Source organism: Lucilia cuprina, chromosome X (assembly GCF_022045245.1).
Source record: "Lucilia cuprina isolate Lc7/37 chromosome X, ASM2204524v1, whole genome shotgun sequence".
Lineage (NCBI taxonomy): Eukaryota > Metazoa > Arthropoda > Insecta > Diptera > Calliphoridae > Lucilia > Lucilia cuprina.
The window spans coordinates 14,139,682-14,158,253 of NC_060949.1; the positions used below are offsets into that span (position 1 = coordinate 14,139,682).

An 18,572-nucleotide genomic window follows, 5' to 3' on the forward strand; every position below is an offset into this window, starting at 1 on the left:
ATAAAAAGTGTATTCATGTTAGGGTTCTATAGTTGAAACGAAAAGTCGACTTTTCGACTTTTTACATTTTATGAAAAGTCGACTTTCGACTTTTTGCATTTAGTTAAAAGTCGATTTTTCGACTTTTAATATTTTATAAATAGTCGACTTTTCGACTTTCCGACTTTTTTCGACTTTTTCCGACTTTTCGACTATTTTCGACTTTTTCCGACTTTTCGACTATTTTCGACTTTTTTCGAAGCCAGAAGCGTAAATTTATAATGTTGCCATTTAACATTATATTATTATTTTTTTATTATTATTAATAAAAAAATTTTATTTATATTTTTTCTATTTGTTGCAATTTTTTGAGTTTTTTCGACTTCTTTCTATTTTCGACTTTTTCCGACTTTTCGACTTTTATTTACAAAGTCGACTTTTCGACTTTTTTCATAGACTATAGTCGAGTTATCGACTTTTTTGGAACAAAATAGTTGACTTCGACTTTTTTCGACGAAAAGTCGATTGTTCGATTATTCGATTTATAGAACCCTAATTCATGTATGCATCAGCTGTTTACAATTCTGCATTTCTTGCTCAAGTTTAAACCAACTCCATTGGGCGCTTAAACTAGCAAACAAAATTAGCTGATTAAGGGCGAATTTTTCTGATAAAGATAATCTTCATTCTTTGATTAAACCTGGTTTCAGTAATCATGATTAATGCAGTAAAGTTACTTATTATCTTAGTTTAACTGAATGTAATTGGACAATTAAGTTATAAGTGAGAACACACAATCAACAAAAACAATAAAATAATGAATTCGGAAGAAGAAAAACTTAATATATTAAGTTAATAGTAATTTTCTGATTTCTTTTATTGATATTATTGTTTTAAATGTTATTTATATTTTTTCTAAAATTTTTCATTTTACAAAAGTGATATTTGAAAAAAACAGCTGTTCATTGTTTATGTTTTTGACTGAAAAGTAGGCAATACTAACAAGGTTAACTGATCCTAGATCCATAACTGAAAAACACAATCATCAGTTAAAGTGCGAACAAATTTGTTCCAAGTTTAATCTAACAGCAACTTAAGCCTAGTTTAACTGAGTAGTAAGAAACCCGCCCTGAGCCAAATTTTATCCCGATCGGATCAGCCGTTTAGAAATGCCAGATTTATTTCCAAAAAATTTCCATTCTGCCCCACTGTGCGCCCGTAGCAAAAAGCTCCGATTCCTGCGCCACAAACGATCGTGATGCCAACTGTAGCAACCACATTGCCAACATCCCGAAACCAAACAGTTGTATCCACGGTTGTAGTTCAGGTTGCGACAGAAAAGTCGATACAACTCGTTAGAGCTCTATTAAACCCGAGCGTAACGACTTCAAAAATAGGCGTAGCGCTTGTGCGCGGATCAACACTAAACCCGTTTAAAGTGGATGAAACGTGTAGATCACTATATCACCCAATATGGCCTCCACAATACAATATGAAGTGTGCATGCAGGAGAGACATTTAGACGAATTTAAAACGTTTTTGAAAAGATAAGGAAAAGAGTTTTATTTACTTACCCGCCACTAATCTATACCCTTTCTAACACGAAAAAACACCAATCGTTTTTGTTTATTAGGTTAAAACGGCATCCAGAATCAATTATCACTGGAATATCTTTTCCACCAATAGTGCAGCATATGTTCTCCTCTTTAAGTTCATCATTCCCAATCGGCAATACAACGTACATTTGCTACCTTTAGGCCGCCTTTTTTTGTACGGTACATTTCTCTCATTATCAAACTAGTTCTGCATCTCAAAATGTCCCTGTAAAGAACACTTATGTATTTTGCATTCTAGCAGGACATTCAAAATAATTGAACAAATTCCCTTTCCTCCGAATCGGCTGCATTCTGTTGACGGTTGTGATTGAACATTGATTTTCGTGGAAACTTTGTTTTCTACTACTTATTGTAAAACTACTTATTGTACATGCTACGAGAAATTTTGTTAATTTGCTCGTACACTTGGCATATAATTTCAAATAGACTCTGCTCCTTCTCTAATAATCTATTTTTCAAATCGAGAGGGGCCCAAGAATCTATTACCTTGTCTTTCATATAAACTTCTTCAACTTCTTCCTTAGTATTGCCAAATGAGCATTTTGTTACTTGTTGACGTAGCCTAAGCAAAAATTTATTAAAATTCACGCCCTCAACAAGAGTTATATTCCGGAATAAATGCCTCACAAATTTAATGTCCATTCACATTTAGCAAATGTCAGCCGCAATTTAATGCAATTTGTGTTGTTCCACAAATCTAAAGAAAAACAAGTATGAATTTATAGTCGGACATTGCCGACCATATGATACCCTACACCAGTCAGTATGTTAAAATTGTTTTTTTTTATATAAAGCATTTAATTTGTTTTATTGTGAAATTTTTTACATATGGTTGACAAAAAAGATATTTCCTACAAGGGGTAAATATGGGCCTATCCTTACAAATTTTGGTAAATGAACTTCATCTACTTCAAAGTCATTTATGTAGATTTTGATCGTTTTGTTAGTAATTATAAGTTAATTTTGACCTTCAAGTCATTTTCTGAAGGGGAGTTTGTATGGGGGCTAGGGTCAAATGAGGATCTCTATAAACATTAGTATTGTCATTTATTGTTCTATAAAACTAATTTTTGTTGACATTATAAAACATTTAGCGTAATTGTGAGGCCAAAGGCCAAATTCAGGCCTTCAGGCCCGAATTCAATAGCGTTCGTCCTTGAACCAAAAGAAAAGTATGTGCCAAATTTCTTGAAAATTGCGACCTGTAGCGTACGCACAAGGTTTACATGGACACACAGACAGACGGACGGACGGACATAGCTAAATCGACTCAGAAAGTGATTCTGAGGCGATTGGTATTCTTTAAGGTAGGTCTAGCACCAATATTTTTGAGTGTTACAAACTTCAGCACAAACAAATAATACCATCCCCGCTATAGTGGTGTATTGTATAACAATTCAGTTTCACGCAATTAAATGCTAATATCAAATCTCCATAATTTACCACTCGTCGCCAATGTAATAAGCTGTGGCTAATTATAATAAAACAATGTAATTCATATTATACAAAAACTACATCTGTTATTTCAATCGCTTCTTTTAGTTTTTCTTTTACAAGTATCTGAGTGATAACACTAACAGCAGATGATAAGCCAACAGTCAGTATTGCTGTGGCAATATTTTGAAATCTATTAAATCTAGTCAAATTAAACAATATTGTTTTATATATTTTCAATAAGTAGATAAAGAGACAAACTAAAAAATCTGTTCCGGAACGCTTTATATAACAATATGAGGTATTTTCCCTGTTTTGTATGTGCGAAATATATGATTAAAATGAGATTGTGTAATTACGGTATATTTTGGAGTTTTTAATCTTTAAAAGTTTAGCATCAAATTAAGATTCAAATTTTTAAACATTTTTTGTTTAACAAAAATTCGCTTTGATTTATTTTTCAGATGTTTTTGACATTTTTCTCTGGCTAAAAATTCACTTGAAGGAGCATAATGTCAAACTACATATAAAAAAATATAACCAATTCGCTCGGTATTCTGAATTCGCCGATGACACTACCTTATAAATTTAATATACCTTGGTTTACATTAAATATTTGCAAATAAAAATAAAAATGTGTAAATATAGTGAAAAATATGTGCTAGATTCCATAAAGGATACAATTTTAGGCTTATTAAGCCTTGAGTATATCCAATTGTAAGAACAAACGTAAGCATTCTGTATATATGCAAATACATATTTTGGGTTACTGAATAGTAATTATACCCTTCACCTTCGTGAGAAGGGTTTGTAATTTCTATAATATAATTTTCCGACCCTATAAAGTATATATATTCTGGATCCTTATAGATATCGGAGTCGATTAAGCTATGTCCACCTGTCTGTCCATCTGTCTGTTGAAATCAGTTTTTAGAGGACCCCAGATATCGGCGAGATCCGAATCTTCAATAATTCTTTTAGACATGTTATTTACCGACCGATTTTGAATCAGCACAATCGGTCGGTAAATAACGAAGATATGAGCAAAAATCCGAGACAACCTCTGAAAATTTCATCAAAAAATGTCAACAACAACACTGTATATAGAAAAGGATATACACGTGTGTGTAGATGTATTTGGTTTTATTCAGCTGTGTATTTTTATACCCTCCACCACCATCAGTGGTGATAGAGGGTATATATAACTTTGTCATTCCGTGTGTAACACCAAGAAATATTCATCTAAGACCCAACAAAGTATATATATTCTGGGTCCTTATCAAATTCTGAATCGATTTAGCTATGTCCGTCTGTCTGTCCGTCTGTCTGCCTAAAACACGCTCACGTTAAAAGAACGAATCTTTTGAATCAGCACAATCGGTCGGTAAATAACGAAGATATGAGCAAAAATCCGAGACAACCTCTGAAAATTTCATCAAAAAATGTCAACAACACTGTATATAGAAAAGGATGTACACGTGTGTGTAGATGTATTTGGTTTTATTCAGCTGTGTATTTTTATACCCTCCACCACCATCAGTGGTGATAGAGGGTATATATAAGTTTGTCATTCCGTGTGTAACACCATGAAATATTCATCTAAGACCCAACAAAGTATATATATTCTGGGTCCTTATCAAATTCTGAGTCGATTTAGCTATGTCCGTCTGTCTGCTCACGTTAAAACTAAGCCAAGGACATCAACCAAATTTACCGAAAATATTTATTGTTATCCTAAGCAGTTTGGTATTGAAAATGGGCAAAATCGGTTCACATCGGGAAAAGTTATGAATCAAAATTTGAAACAACCTCGAAAAAAATATGCATTTTTTACACATTCTGATGTAATTTTCTCGAAAACTGTGCAAGATAATTCCATAAAAATCGGCATACATTCGTTTTCATACAAGAGCTTAACCTCTACGTAAAATCGCCAGAATCGGTCCACAATTTCATATACCTCCCATACAAAAGTACAAATTTCCGGAAATTTGATTTTTTGTTAATAACTTCCGTCGTAATGTCGATATCTTCACAAAGTTTTAGAAATTAAAATTTTATGACAATAGAATTTATACAGAGGAAAAATTTTTTGGATGGGTCCATAATTGGTCATAGCTCCCATACAAAGTCCCCTTCCGAAAATCACTTAAACGCGCATAACTCATTAGTAAATCAAGATATCGATATAAAATTTGGTACTAGTATTGCTTTTATATACAGAAATATTACAATGAAAGATTTTTTAGATCGGTCCATAATTGGTCATAGCCCACATACAAGGTCCCCTCCCGAAAATCACTTAAACGCGCATAACTCATTACTAAATTAAGATATCGATATAAAATTTGGTACAAGTATTGCTCTTATATACAGAAATATTACAATGAAAGCTTTTTTGGATCGGTCCATAATTGGTCATAGCTCCCATACAAGGTCCCCTCTCGAAAATCAGTTAAACCCGCATAACTCATTAGTAAAAATATACAAAAAATTTCAGATCAATATCATTTACAGATCCAAAAATATACGTTTTTTAATTTAAAAAATTTTAGATTTTTGCCGTTTTTTGCCCAAAATGTGTCTTAATTCTTTTATTAATAAAATAAAATTTTCTTTAAGAACATATAACAATTTTATAGTTTTTTAAAAGGTATCTTTACGCAGAACGTTTTGGTGTAAAAAACTTGTCCTATTTTTTGAAAATGTTGCCACTGCGTCCTTCTGAATATGACCTATTTTTTATCAAAACTTCAACTTTGGGCGACATGTTTTAAAATCCCAAAGCTGGGATCAGAAAACTGAAAGCAGTTTTGGAAACCTCAATATATCTTCTATTTACTCCAAAAGTATTTTCCCAGCCCTGAAAGAATTGTGGACCCAATGGGCAAAAATGTAAAAAATCCCATTTTTGGGATTTTCATTCCTATTTTTGGGAATTGCGGGATGCCCTTTGACCTTTTCAATTTTTTTTGCATTTTCTTATTTGAAATGACAAATTTCAAATAAGAAAATGAAATGTTCATAAATAAAGATTTTGTCATATATTACATATTTGTTAAATTTCTAAAATTATGATTTATATCAAAATTTTAATAGGGTCGCAGATAGCTACAACAATTTAGTCCATATTTATCCCTTAATATCTTTTTTTAGTTAGATATGGAAATTCTCGACCCTTTACAAAAAATTTCAAGCCAATATCTCAATTACATTCAAAAATATGTTCATTTAAACCTGTGTCCTTTAATTTCATCTTTTTCATATTTTAGTATTAAGAGTGACAAAACATACATTTGGTGTTGAATAAAATATTTGGACAATTTTTAAAAATTATTTAGTTAATTATTTTATTAAAGACTATAACATTGTATATACAATAAAAAAATATAATTTTATTATGAGCTACGCACAACAACACCTAAATCACCCCACACAAACCACTTTTCCCGCCCACCGAAATATAAAAACCAATTTAATACAATATCATCAGTTAGTATAATAGATTTTTTTATTTTAACTGTTTATCTTAAACATAATACAATTAATTCTTACAACCTACTTATATAGTTAATTCCTAACACTACTTATTTTCTATAAAATAATCTGTCATATCGGTATACATATCCTCGTTTTGAGATGATAGAGTTTCATAACAAATCCATCTTTTTCGCATAGTTGAAAGAACAGGATCAGAAGATAGAAGTAAACTATTAAAAATATCTTCATTCTGTGATTGCCTGGAGCAGTTTCTTGAGCTGAAAAGTTGAACATGCTTAAAATCTCGATTCCTCGCTTCCTGGGCTTCTTCTGTTAACTCTCCAAGTGGAAGAATATTCGACTCAATTACTATTTGACCATGACACAATACTTTGTTTACTGTTGGTGTTAGTTCCCTCCATGGATACAGAGATATAAGTAATTTTGAAATTTCAGATGTATATTCCCCAAATCGATTTCTATTAATTTTATGTTTACTATTCAGTGCCATTAAAATAGTGTTAACTCTTCGAAGCAACTCCTTGTCGATTCCAGTTATTTTTGAAGTAATTTCAAAATCACGAAAAATCCTTCTCGCCGTATTACCGTCATTTGTACTACCACAACTTGGAAGTGGTTTGTCGATGTTTAATCCCATCTGAACTTTAAATTCTTCTTGGATTCTGCTTTTTTCCGCAGCTCTCAGTTCTTCAATTCTTCATTATTTTTTGTTGATTTAGTAAGATTCTTTGGCACACTTCTATATTTGAGGTCGTATGCTATGTGTAAAAAGAAATCCAAAAATCGTATTCTGGCATGAAGTGGTGAAATTCCGAAAGACAGGACATCTTCATTAATACTTCTGCTTTTGTTTATATTTGAGAATTGCGACTTTTTCTCATTACATATTGAGCATCTCCAGAAGGAAGAAGTTTCTGTTATGGCATTGCTGACCTTTCCATCAATCATTGTTAAGCTTAGCTGATATGATACGTTAATAGAGAATTCCTTTATTTTTATGCAAATGGGCTCCAGTGCATTTATTTCATCTTTTAAATATTCCACTAAATCTTTTGTTGTTTTCTTTGACTCCTTTATATATTCAAATCCAATGGGTCTACAAAAATTTTTTGAACCCGGAGTTGTATTGATCCATATATCTTCAAATGAATTTCCGATGCTTGACGATGATGGATTAAGGGAATATGAACGAATTCGTAATGGCACTAATGATGACATAAATACACTTTTGTAGTCTGCTAATGTCCGACTTCCACAAGCTTGTTTGTATTCTGGAAGTGCTGATAAACCGTCACATCCCCACTTACACATTAAGACAACATCACAGTTATGAATTTTCCTTAGTTGGTCTTCTGAAAAGTCTGACACAATTCTTGATGCTGTGTTTTCGAGCAAAGATAATATATACAAGCTTCCACATCATTAACAGCAATAGGTGATGGTAGGATAGTTTGTTTTTTTTCCTGGATCGCCTTGTATGATGGTAATATATTGTGTCCTTTTTCATGCAGAGCTTTCCTTAATATTTGGTACTTATTTCGACTGAGACCCAGTTCCAACATAAGCGCTATTGCTTCCTCTTCAGTAAAATTTGATTGTGATGTTGGAGTTGGTATACTTTCCACAATTCGCTTAAGTCGTTTTGGTGATGCATTAGGAAGAATAGTTGCAATATGTACGGCATCCATAGGTTGGTTTTCCTTTTTCAGCATTTCGTTAAATGTATCAGCAATTTCCTCATTTGAGATTGAAAAAAGTTTTTGTGTGACCCTCTTTTTTTGACCTTGAACATAAGTCTTCGTATGACTTGCAAGGCGCTCCTGCTGATGTGTTGTAAGTTGAGATTTCCGTAGTAGTTTCCATCCAACTACAAAATTTTAATCGAAATTTGATTTCCATCCACAGACTTACTTTTACATCAAAAAGTTTTAAAAAGTTTTCAATTTTTGATATGCCTGTTTTGTCTACTTTTCTACTATATGTAGTTTTTATATAATTTGAAATGTCTTCAATTCTTTCTGGCCCTTTTGAAGATACACTCCATAAAACGGAACACAACTCTTCGTACTTTAATGTAATCTTCATTGTAGATTTATTAAATATGGTACTTAAAATCTGAGAAGTTTACTTATATACCAATTCTTGTCATTTCCGATACAGGTATTCCAAAGTAAAAAATTACGAACTGTCTACCTATTAACATTTAGGACTATATTACTATAACCTGTAATTCAGTCATTGATATTTCTTATTAGTGAATGAATCGAAATTATCATTACCTGTATATTTTTACCTACATGATCATAAACGAAACAGAACGCAAAAAATAGTTATAAATTTCTGAAAATTTAAGCATAATAGGACCTTTCAATTATAAGGATAAGCAAACAAATAGAAAATAGGTAAATATAAGATTTAAACATGTTCTGTCATATTTAATACTAAAATATGAAAAATATGAAATTAAAGGATACAGGTTTAAATGAACATATTTTTGAATGTAATTGAGATATTGGCTTGAAATTTTTTGTAAAGGGTCGAGAATTTCCATATCTAACTAAAAAAGATATTAAGGGATAAATATGGACTAAATTGTTGTAGCTATCTGTTAAATTTAACAAATAATATTTGACAAAATCTTTATTTATGAACAAAACTCAATGAAATCTTCAACGCTTGTTAAATTTGTCATTTCAAATAAGAAAATGCAAAAAAAATTGAAAAGGTCAAAGGGCATCCCGCAATTCCCAAAAATAGGAATGAAAATCCCAAAAATGGGTTTTTTACATTTTTGCCCATAGGGTCTTTCAGGGCTGGGAAAATACTTTTGGAGTAAACAGAAAACATATTGAGGTTTCCAAAACTGCTTTCAGTTTTCTGATCCCAGCTTTGGGATTTTAGAACATGTCGCCCAAAGTTGAAGTTTTGATAAAAAATAGGTCATATTCGGAAGGACGTAGTGGCAACATTTTCAAAAAATAGGACAAGTTTTTTACGCCAAAGCGTTCTGCGTAAAGATACCTTTTAGAAAACTATAAAATTGTTATATGTTCTTAAAGAAAATTTTATTTTATTAATAAAAGAGTTAAGACACATTTTGGGCAAAAAAACGGCAAAAATCTAAATTTTTTGGAATTTTTAAATTAAAAAAACGTATATTTTTGGATCTGTAAATGATATTGATCTGAATTATTGGAGTCCAGTTGATCCAAATTACGCCCGGTATTCAAAAAAAGGCGGACCAAGGTATGGTAAATTTTGCATCACTAAATTTTTAAATGCCTATAACTCGATATTATATTAAAAATAAAAAATCATTGTATTTGGGTGAAAAACAAAAAAATGGCACGAGTTTAAAAATTTTACATGTCGTAGGTACCCTACTTTGAGCCGCCACAGCTCCATCCCTGGGGCATCTGCGGGGTTCATCTTCAAACTTATACTTTTCAAATCTTTGTTGAGCGCTTTCAGAAAATATAAAAATCTTTGTATATGGGTGAAAACCAAAAAATGGCACGAGTTAAAAATTTTACATGTAGTAGGTACCCTACTTTGAGCCGCCACAGCTCCGTCCCTGGGGCATCCCTTCTGCGGGGTTCATCTTCAAAACTTAAAGTCGAATACTCCTTGGCTACGCTCACGCCAAATTTTATCCCGATCGGATCAGCCGTTTAGAAATGCCAGATTTATTTCCAAAAAATGTCCATTCTGCCCCACTGTACATACGTATGTTACATACTATCGGAAAGGCTAATGTGTCTAGTTTCTCTGCGTAAGTTTAATTTTTAAGGTTTACACATATATATGAAAAAAATTAAAATAGTGCAAATTTAAAAACCTTTGTTTTGAGTTTCAAAACATTGAAGGAAAAGACCTAAGCTTTCTTTTGAGAAAAAAATAATAAAAAAAGAGTCCATTTTGGAAAAAAAGTCAAAAAAGTTTTTGATTTTTCAAAAAAAAAGTAAAAATTTGTATGTCTTGAGTTACAAAACATTTTTTTATTGATATCCCACTCGCATCCCATTAAGCGACAAAAAGGGTGTTAAAGGAAAACACTTAAGCTTTCTTATGAGCAAAAGAAATATTAAAAAATGGGTCCATTTTTTAAAAAAAAAGTCAACAAAGTTTTTGATTTTGCAAAAAAATTAAAAAATTTTAAATCTTGAGTTACAAAATATTTTTTTTAATAGATATCCCACTCGCATCCCACTAAGCGACCATATAGGTCGCTTAGGAAAAGACATAAGCTTTCTTAAAAAAATAAAAAAAAATCTAAAATATTTTATTAAATTTTTTTTTCGAAAGATTGCATAAATAGCTTGTTGACAAATTGAGTCTGAATTACTATCCAATAGAACTAACTATGGTGCAAATTTCATCGCGATCGGAAGACATCGATTTAAAAAGTTGGTTCACTTGACGTGAAATGACCCATATGTAAAATTGAAAATTTTATAAAATCAGTTGATATAAAACTGATGAGTGTTCGGTATTCCATTGTTAAATTTTGATCGAAATTTTTTGATTGGCTGGATGTGTATAAGTTGCTATTTGCGTATCAACTGTTGGTGCTCCATGTAAGCAGTATGAGGATTTGAGCTTTAAATCAAAGCAATGTTAAGGAAAGAAAAACAGCCTTTGGATGCCATAAAAATTGCAAATATTCTTCCAACCGCATCACCAACGACTAAAAAGAATTGTAAAGAGTATACCCACACTATCATCTGATACAACGTTCTCTGAGGAAGAAGCTATTGCACTTATGTTGCAGCTGGGATTAGGTCGTGATAACTACATAACGTTAAGAAAGGCGCTATCCTAAAAAGGAGTGGATGTTTAACCATCATATGACAAAATAAATGAAAAGAAGAAAAGCATTATACCATCTCCTATTGAAATAACTGATCGGAATTGCTGTTATTGGACTCGGCGCTCTACTGGAAAATACTGCTTTAAGGATTGCTTCTTCAGACCAACTAAAAAAAGTAAATTCTTGTTATCTCCAACTCATTTGTAAGTGGGAATGTGATGGATTATCAGCACTCTCGGAATATAAACAAATCAACACAAGCAAATCATCTACCGAGTATAAAAGTGTATTTATGGCATCGCTAGTTCCATTAAGAATTAGAAAGAATGCTGACAGCGATTCTCCATCTACCAGTTTCGATGATATTTGGAAGTATTCGACTCCAGGATCCAAAGCTTTTTGTAGGCCAAAATCTTTGAGTATATAAAGGAATCCAAAACAACAACGCAAGATTTGATAAATCGTATTGAAGCAGAAATTAAAAACTTGGAACCTATAACAATCGAAATAGAAAATTATTCGTTTAACATGTCCTATGTTTTAAAACTTACAATGATTGATGAGAAAGTTGGAAATGTCATTACAGGAACATCATCTTCTTGGTACTGCTATATATGTGGTGATAAAAAAACAGAATTTTCGAATATTTCCAAGCAAAGGTCAATAAATGAGGAAACATTACAATTTTGGAACATGCTCGAATACGATTTCTGGAACATTTTCTACATTTAGCATATGATTTAAAGTACAGAAGCATACCGGATAATGCAAACAAAAGTGCAAATAACAAATAAGGAGTTAATGGAAATGAGAGCCAATGAGAAAAGAATTCAAGAGGAATTTAAAAAGCAGATGGGATTAAATATTGATAAACCACTCACAGGATATGGAAGCACAAACGATGGTAATACCGCTAGACGTTTTTTCAAACATTTTGAAACTACTTCCGAAATAACCGGAATTAATATGGATTTACTGCAAAAGGTCAATATAGCAAGCATAAAGTGAACGCAACAAAAGTTTCTAAATTACTTTTGGAATTATATCCCTGGAAAGAAATGACACCTACAGTTCACAAGATATTATGTCATGGAAACGTCATCATAGATCCCCAAGAATCGAGGAATAGAGACTTTAAGCATATTAATCAGTTTAACTCAAGGAAGTGTTCAAGGCTGTCTCAAAATGAAGATATTTTTAATAATCTGATTATATCTTCTTATCCTGTTTTATCTACTATAAGGAAACGTATTCATGAATTTAAAGAATTACTTTATCTTTTAGATATGGACTTCTGTGATACCGATTATTTTACAAAATTATATTAATTTATAAAAAAAATAAATAAAGACTATTTTTTATAAAAGATTGATCGTAAAAAGTGGCTGGGAATTCCGGGATTTTTAATAAGAAAACTAAAAAATTCGCGAAATACTTTTTTAAAAAAATTAAAAAATGTTTTTTATTCAGTTTTTGCGAAGATACAAATTTTTCAAATTGCAATAAAAATGTTATTTATGAAAATTTTTTAATGAAATTTTACAGTTAGGAAGATTTTTTTACTCAAAATCCAAAATTAAATAAAAATTTTGAATTTTCTTATTAGAAATCCCGGAATTCCCAAAAAAGTTTTAAAAAATCCCAAAAATGGGATTTTTTGGTTTTTTGCCTATTAACATTTTTTTTTACGGGGTTATCGAAACCCGTTACAAAATGATTAAGAACATATTGGGTCATACAAAACAGGTCACTATAATTTGATATCGACTATGCGATTTTATAATTTTTGCTCAAAATTGAATTTTCCATAAAAAATAGGGTTTTTTTGGATGGACCTGGTCCCCTCGGTATCAAAATTTTTTAGATTTTGTTTCATTTATCGTATTTTATGTAATGTCAGCTTTCCAAAAAGTATAAATTATATATACATCTTCTTAGAAACTTTTTAGATAACTTAAAAAAAAAAGATACTTTTTTCCCAAAAAAATTGCAAAAAATCGCCTTTTTTTATGTTTTAAATTAAAATGTCTATAACTTTGGAATCAGTCATGATTTTTATATAATTCTTTCACTGATTCATATATAAACTTGTTGTTAAGCGAATAAAAAAAAATGGCGAAAATCGGGAATATTTTTACCCGGTATTATCAAAAAACTAAAGTAAGGACGGTAAAAATTTTAATTTTCAAATGCGAATATCTCCTAAACTATAAGAGACAATTTACTGCTCCTCCTCTTTGTGCGTACCAAATTTCATTAAAATCGGATTAACCGTTTAGAAGTTACCGAATTATTTCCCTCTTTTTTTGTTCCTATACCACTGTGCATTGGTATTTATGAATGTTTTATTATTATATATGGATATCTATATGAATATCATGATCATGGAACTGATCCTCGGACTGATCCTCGTAGAATTTTGAAGAGAAATTTAAGCTCATACAAAACTACACAGATAGAAAAATAAATATACACATTTTTCATAACATCCGTTGTCAAGTGTATACATACGTACGACAACACTATGTAATGTTGATGTCGCAATATAAATTTTATACAAATCCTTTGTCTATACCACGTTTTTGACTTTTAGATTGGGTGCCTGGTACCTGGTGTATAATTTTTCCATCTGTGTAGTTTATGTCGAGCTTAATCGAATCGGTCTAGTAAAACTAAATTTTTAAAAAATTGCCTTTATGTTCAGTACTGAGTGTTAAAATGGGGGTAGGGTAAATAGGGACCGATCCCGCAATTTTGCTTTGTTTTAAAACAAAAATCCAATATGGGTTATTGTCTGAAAAGGGTTTTAAAGCCGCGTCTAATCATGTATTAATCATAATCATCCGTCTGCTCATAATTTTCATATTCCAAAATATTTAAAATTATGTATATATTTAAATATATATTTTATATTTAAAATGTATGCAAAATTTTGCAAATTTCATATTCCAAAATATTTAAAAATGTTAGGTTTTTCACTAATAAAAATGAAATGTATGCAATATTTTGCAAATCTTGCACACCACTAGACTTGGCAAAAAACCTTTCAAATGATACCACATATTGTATATTTTGTTTAGAAATACAGTGAAATAACGAAAAGGGGAATTTTTTGTAAACTCACGAACGGCGAAAATAGAAGTATTTTGGCAACCAATTTTAAACATAACAAAGATTATTTGAAGGTGGGCAAAATATTGTGTTTAACATGAAAAATCGTGTCCCCCAAGCGATATGTTCTGAAAACAGCTCAGTGGAGGGTATAAAAACGGGAAACTATTACAATAAAAATCCTCAAACTTTGACAAAAACTTTGAAATTAATATGAACATTTGGGTAAAGAATTGGCGGACTACCAATGGCGGGGATTGCGCCTCTTATGTGAATAAAATAAACAAAATTTCGATTTATCAGTGAAACTAACAGAGTTAGCTTTTTCAAATTTTTTACAATTAACTTTAATATTCATCTCAACATTTTAGGGAAAAGGGCAGACTATCATTATGGGGGATAGAACACCCATATGATTTAAATACAAAAATTCGTTTTATCAAAATTTGCACGAAGAACTATAATGTCCATCTTAACATTCCATTAGAGGCTTTTTGATACCAGTTTTGATCCAACTTTCGCAACGCAACTTTGCTAATACATATTTCTGACATTTTAGAATGCTAAGTCGAAAATATTTTCGCATTAAAATAGTCAAAAATAAGTTTTTATGCACAAAAGTACGAAATTTTCCCGTTTTTCATGGTTTTTGCCTAGTTTTTTACCCCATCTAGTCCAATTTTCAGAAAGTTATACAGCCTATTGACGCTTTCAGACATATATCTTTCTATGTTCCAAATTTGAAGAAAATTTTTTCATACGTTGTCTTAAGTATTCATTCATTCGAAATTCTTAAGATATCCTTATGAAGAAATTCCAAATTTGAAGAAAATTGGTTCATACGTTGTCTTAAGTATTCATTCATTCGAAATTCTTAAGATATCCTTATGAAGAAATTCCTTATATTTTTTTGTGAACAATATTTAATGGAATATATTTTAGTTATTTTTAAGTGAAAACAATAATTGATATTAATGCTCAAAAGTACTAATTTTGACCGCTTTTCCCCCATCGTACCCCTCTTTGCGCTCTTCTAGTCCAAATTTTGAAAAACGATATAACATCCTTCCAGAAAATCGGTTTTTTATCCACTAGCTATTTTAATACTTCTAGTATAACCCAAATAACATTGTGTTGTTTACTTACCCTTTTTTAACCCATTTAAAACACTTATTCACTTGTAACTATTAGTTATCACTAACCATTCACCCTCACAATCTATCCCACTAGCACATTCATTACACTTCACTCATTCACATAATTTCTTTTATATAGAATATGGCACCCAACAACAACAACAACAACAATCGTAAAGGATGTTCCAACCGCAATGGTTTAAAAACTAAATATTTGATTAGAACATTGATTAACAGATATTTAATAAATAAATAAAAACAACAATTAGAATTAAAATTAAAGACACCATTTCCCTTTATATATTTTCCTTTTAACAATCACTTGGTTTCACACAATCACCATTATCGTTTAAAATAAAACCTTTGATACATTTACAACCCGATCTACACCAAAAATGACAACTTCTAGGATTTGGATTACTACAAGTTGGCGGACAAGTGGAGATGCATGTCGAATATTCTTGATTTGGGGGACAAGCTGAAAAATTAAAAAAATACTTAAAAATTTTGATATTTTATTAATTTCTTAAAAATACTTACATTCTTGAGCAAAAGCTAGAAATATAAAGCTTAATAGTAAAAGTATGAGTTTGGTGAATTGTAACATGACTTGTAAACTTTTGAGGTTTAGAATAATTACTAATATATTTTAAAAGATACGTTTAAATAGTTTATATAGTGGTAGTCAGTTTTATCGAAACTTATTAAGAATATTTATTTTATAGCTTTTTAGACACGATTTATATTAGAAATATTTTGTTAAATTGTAAGCAATCAGGGCGTAATGCGACTTTTCAGTTTTATTAGAAATTTCCTTCGAGCATTGTCAACTTTTCTACTGGAAAGTTGTCCAGAGTGCCGGCAACTTTTACATAAAAAATTAGTGAAGAGTAAAAGTAAGATTTCTATTAAAAAAAAATTATCTCCGCTGCGTTTCTATAAAAAAGCTCTTTAGAATATTGCAAAATTTACCAGCAACTTTTCTATATGAGAATGTGTTTTATTAGAATTTCTGCAACTTTTTTATGAAAAAGCTATTCACAGTTTTTGTGACATTTCTGTATAAAAGATGTCCAGTTTATCGGCAACTTTTGTATATAAAAGTTTTTTAGAATTTCAGACATTTTTTATTGAAAATCTGTTCAGAGTGTCTGTAAGTTTCTTATTCTGGAGTTTTGTTAAAGTTGTAATAAAAGTTGCCCAGAAAATTGTCAACATTTTTGTTGAAAATTTGGTTATTTAAAAAACTATTTAAAATCAGGGAATTTTCTATTAAAAAGCTATTCAGAGTGTCGACAACTTTTCTATTTAAAAATTGTCAGCAACTTTTATATTAAGAAATTGTTCAGAGTCTCAGCAACTTTCTTTTAAATTAGTGATAAAAGTTGTCCAGTGTATTGTCAATATTTTATGGAAAAGTTTTTAAGAGTGTCTGCAACCTTTCTGTTGAAAAGCTTTGCAGAGTGTCAGCAACTTTTGAATTAAAAGCTTGTCCAGATTATTTTCAATATTTTATAGAAAATTTGTTAAGAGTGTGGGCAACTTTTCTGTTGAAAAGCTTTGCAGAGTGGCAGCAACTCTTCTATTCAAAAGTTGTTCAAAACTTCAGCAACTTTTGTATGAAAAACTTGTTCAGAGCTTCCTCTTAATAATGTGCCTATAGTGTAGACAACTTAGAAAAAAATTTGTCCAGAGTATCATCATTATTTTATGGAAAAGTTGTAAAGAATATGGGCAACTTTTCCATTGAAAAGCTATTCGGAGTGTCGGCAACTTATTAAAATCAACAGCTTTTGTATAAAAAAATTTGTTCAGAGTGTCGGCAACATTTTTATTAAAAATGTGCCTATAGTGTATACAATTTTGTAAAGAAAAAGTTGTACAGATTATCGTCACCATTTATATTAAGAATTTGTTGAGAATGTCAGCAACTTCTCTATTTAAACTTGCCAAAAATGTTAGCAACTTTTGTATTAAAAAATTTGTTTAGAGTGTCGGCAACTTTCTTCTTGAAACGGTGCGTATAGTGTAGACAATTTTTAAAAAAATTGTCGTCAACTGTTCTATTAAATCGCTCTCCTGAGTATCGGCAACATTTCTTTTTAAAAATTATTAAAAAAAATCTTTCCATTTTATATTTTCCTTAACCATTTAAACAATTTATTCTTTATCCATCCAATAATTTAACTTAATTCCAATAATTAACAATCTCTTTGGGCCACACAATCACCATTTGATTTAAGCATATAACCATCCTTGCACTGGCAACCAACAATACATTGATAAGTACAGAATTTGGGAGCTGGTTCACCGCATCTAGCAGGGCAAGCAGTACCACAGGTTTTCCATTCTTGATTGGGAGGACATTGTTTGCCTGAAAAAAAACGTCAAAAAATTAATTATAATATTCTAGTAACTATAGATTGCATTACTTTCTCGAGTACTTACCTTGAGCTTGTATGGTAGCAGCAAAAGCTAAAATAATAGCGAAAACTAAGAAAATTTGTTGAAATAATTTGGCCATGATTTCCTTTTCTTATTTTAATAAATCTTTCTGAAGAATATCAAGTAAAGTGTTTGATTTAAAGTTTTTAAAACAACTAATTTGTTTGTTATCAATACTAAGGCTTATATGCTTTTAAAATGTTGTACTCATATACAAATTATTTCTTTTGAATATTATACGAATCGATAATTCTACAAATACTTATTTTTATATTACACATATTTTGTAAACAAATTTTTACAGAAAAAAACTATTATTATTATGACGAAAACAAAATATGTAAAATATATTATAAATAGTTCTAAAAAAGTGCCAAAAAATATTTGAAAAATGCTAGAAAGGGTGCTAGGTGCTAGATTATATTTTTGGGTGCTAAATGAGTTAAGAATATGCTAAATCTAGCACTAAAAGTGCTAAATTGGCAACACTGCTTGATTCCTTAAACTTATATGTTTTGTTTCTTGCTTGGTTTGTTATTT

The 18,572-nt window shown here is 30.6% G+C and overlaps 2 protein-coding genes across 2 annotated transcripts; both read right to left on the reverse strand.

Annotated features, from left to right (window-relative positions):
- Positions 1 to 15,890: 15,890 nt before the first annotated feature.
- LOC124420817 (chymotrypsin inhibitor-like) lies at positions 15,891 to 16,497 on the reverse strand. Its single transcript, XM_046955058.1, has 2 exons — positions 16,128 to 16,497; positions 15,891 to 16,065 (listed from the first exon to the last, which is right to left on the reverse strand). Exons 1-2 carry the CDS (start codon positions 16,192 to 16,194, stop codon positions 15,899 to 15,901), a joined length of 234 nt encoding a protein of 77 aa, XP_046811014.1. The 5' UTR covers positions 16,195 to 16,497; the 3' UTR covers positions 15,891 to 15,898.
- Positions 16,498 to 17,717: 1,220 nt separating this feature from the next.
- Positions 17,718 to 18,196, reverse strand: LOC124420801 (chymotrypsin inhibitor-like). The gene is made up of 2 exons (XM_046954991.1): positions 18,036 to 18,196; positions 17,718 to 17,961 (listed from the first exon to the last, which is right to left on the reverse strand). The coding sequence occupies exons 1-2, from the start codon at positions 18,109 to 18,111 to the stop codon at positions 17,789 to 17,791; spliced, it is 249 nt and encodes an 82-aa protein (XP_046810947.1). The 5' UTR covers positions 18,112 to 18,196; the 3' UTR covers positions 17,718 to 17,788.
- Between the last annotated feature and the right edge of the window lie 376 nt (positions 18,197 to 18,572).

Bases quoted from the DNA above. Each gene is read 5' to 3' on its own strand.
- LOC124420817 (XM_046955058.1), bottom strand. From the start codon at position 16,194: ATGTTACAATTCACCAAACTCATACTTTTACTATTAAGCTTTATATTT. The intron at 16,066-16,127 runs GTAAGTATTTTT...TTAATTTTTCAG, and splicing joins TCTAGCTTTTGCTCAAGAAT to CTTGTCCCCCAAATCAAGAA.
- LOC124420801 (XM_046954991.1), bottom strand. From the start codon at position 18,111: ATGGCCAAATTATTTCAACAAATTTTCTTAGTTTTCGCTATTATTTTA. The intron at 17,962-18,035 runs GTAAGTACTCGA...GTTTTTTTTCAG, and splicing joins TGCTACCATACAAGCTCAAG to GCAAACAATGTCCTCCCAAT.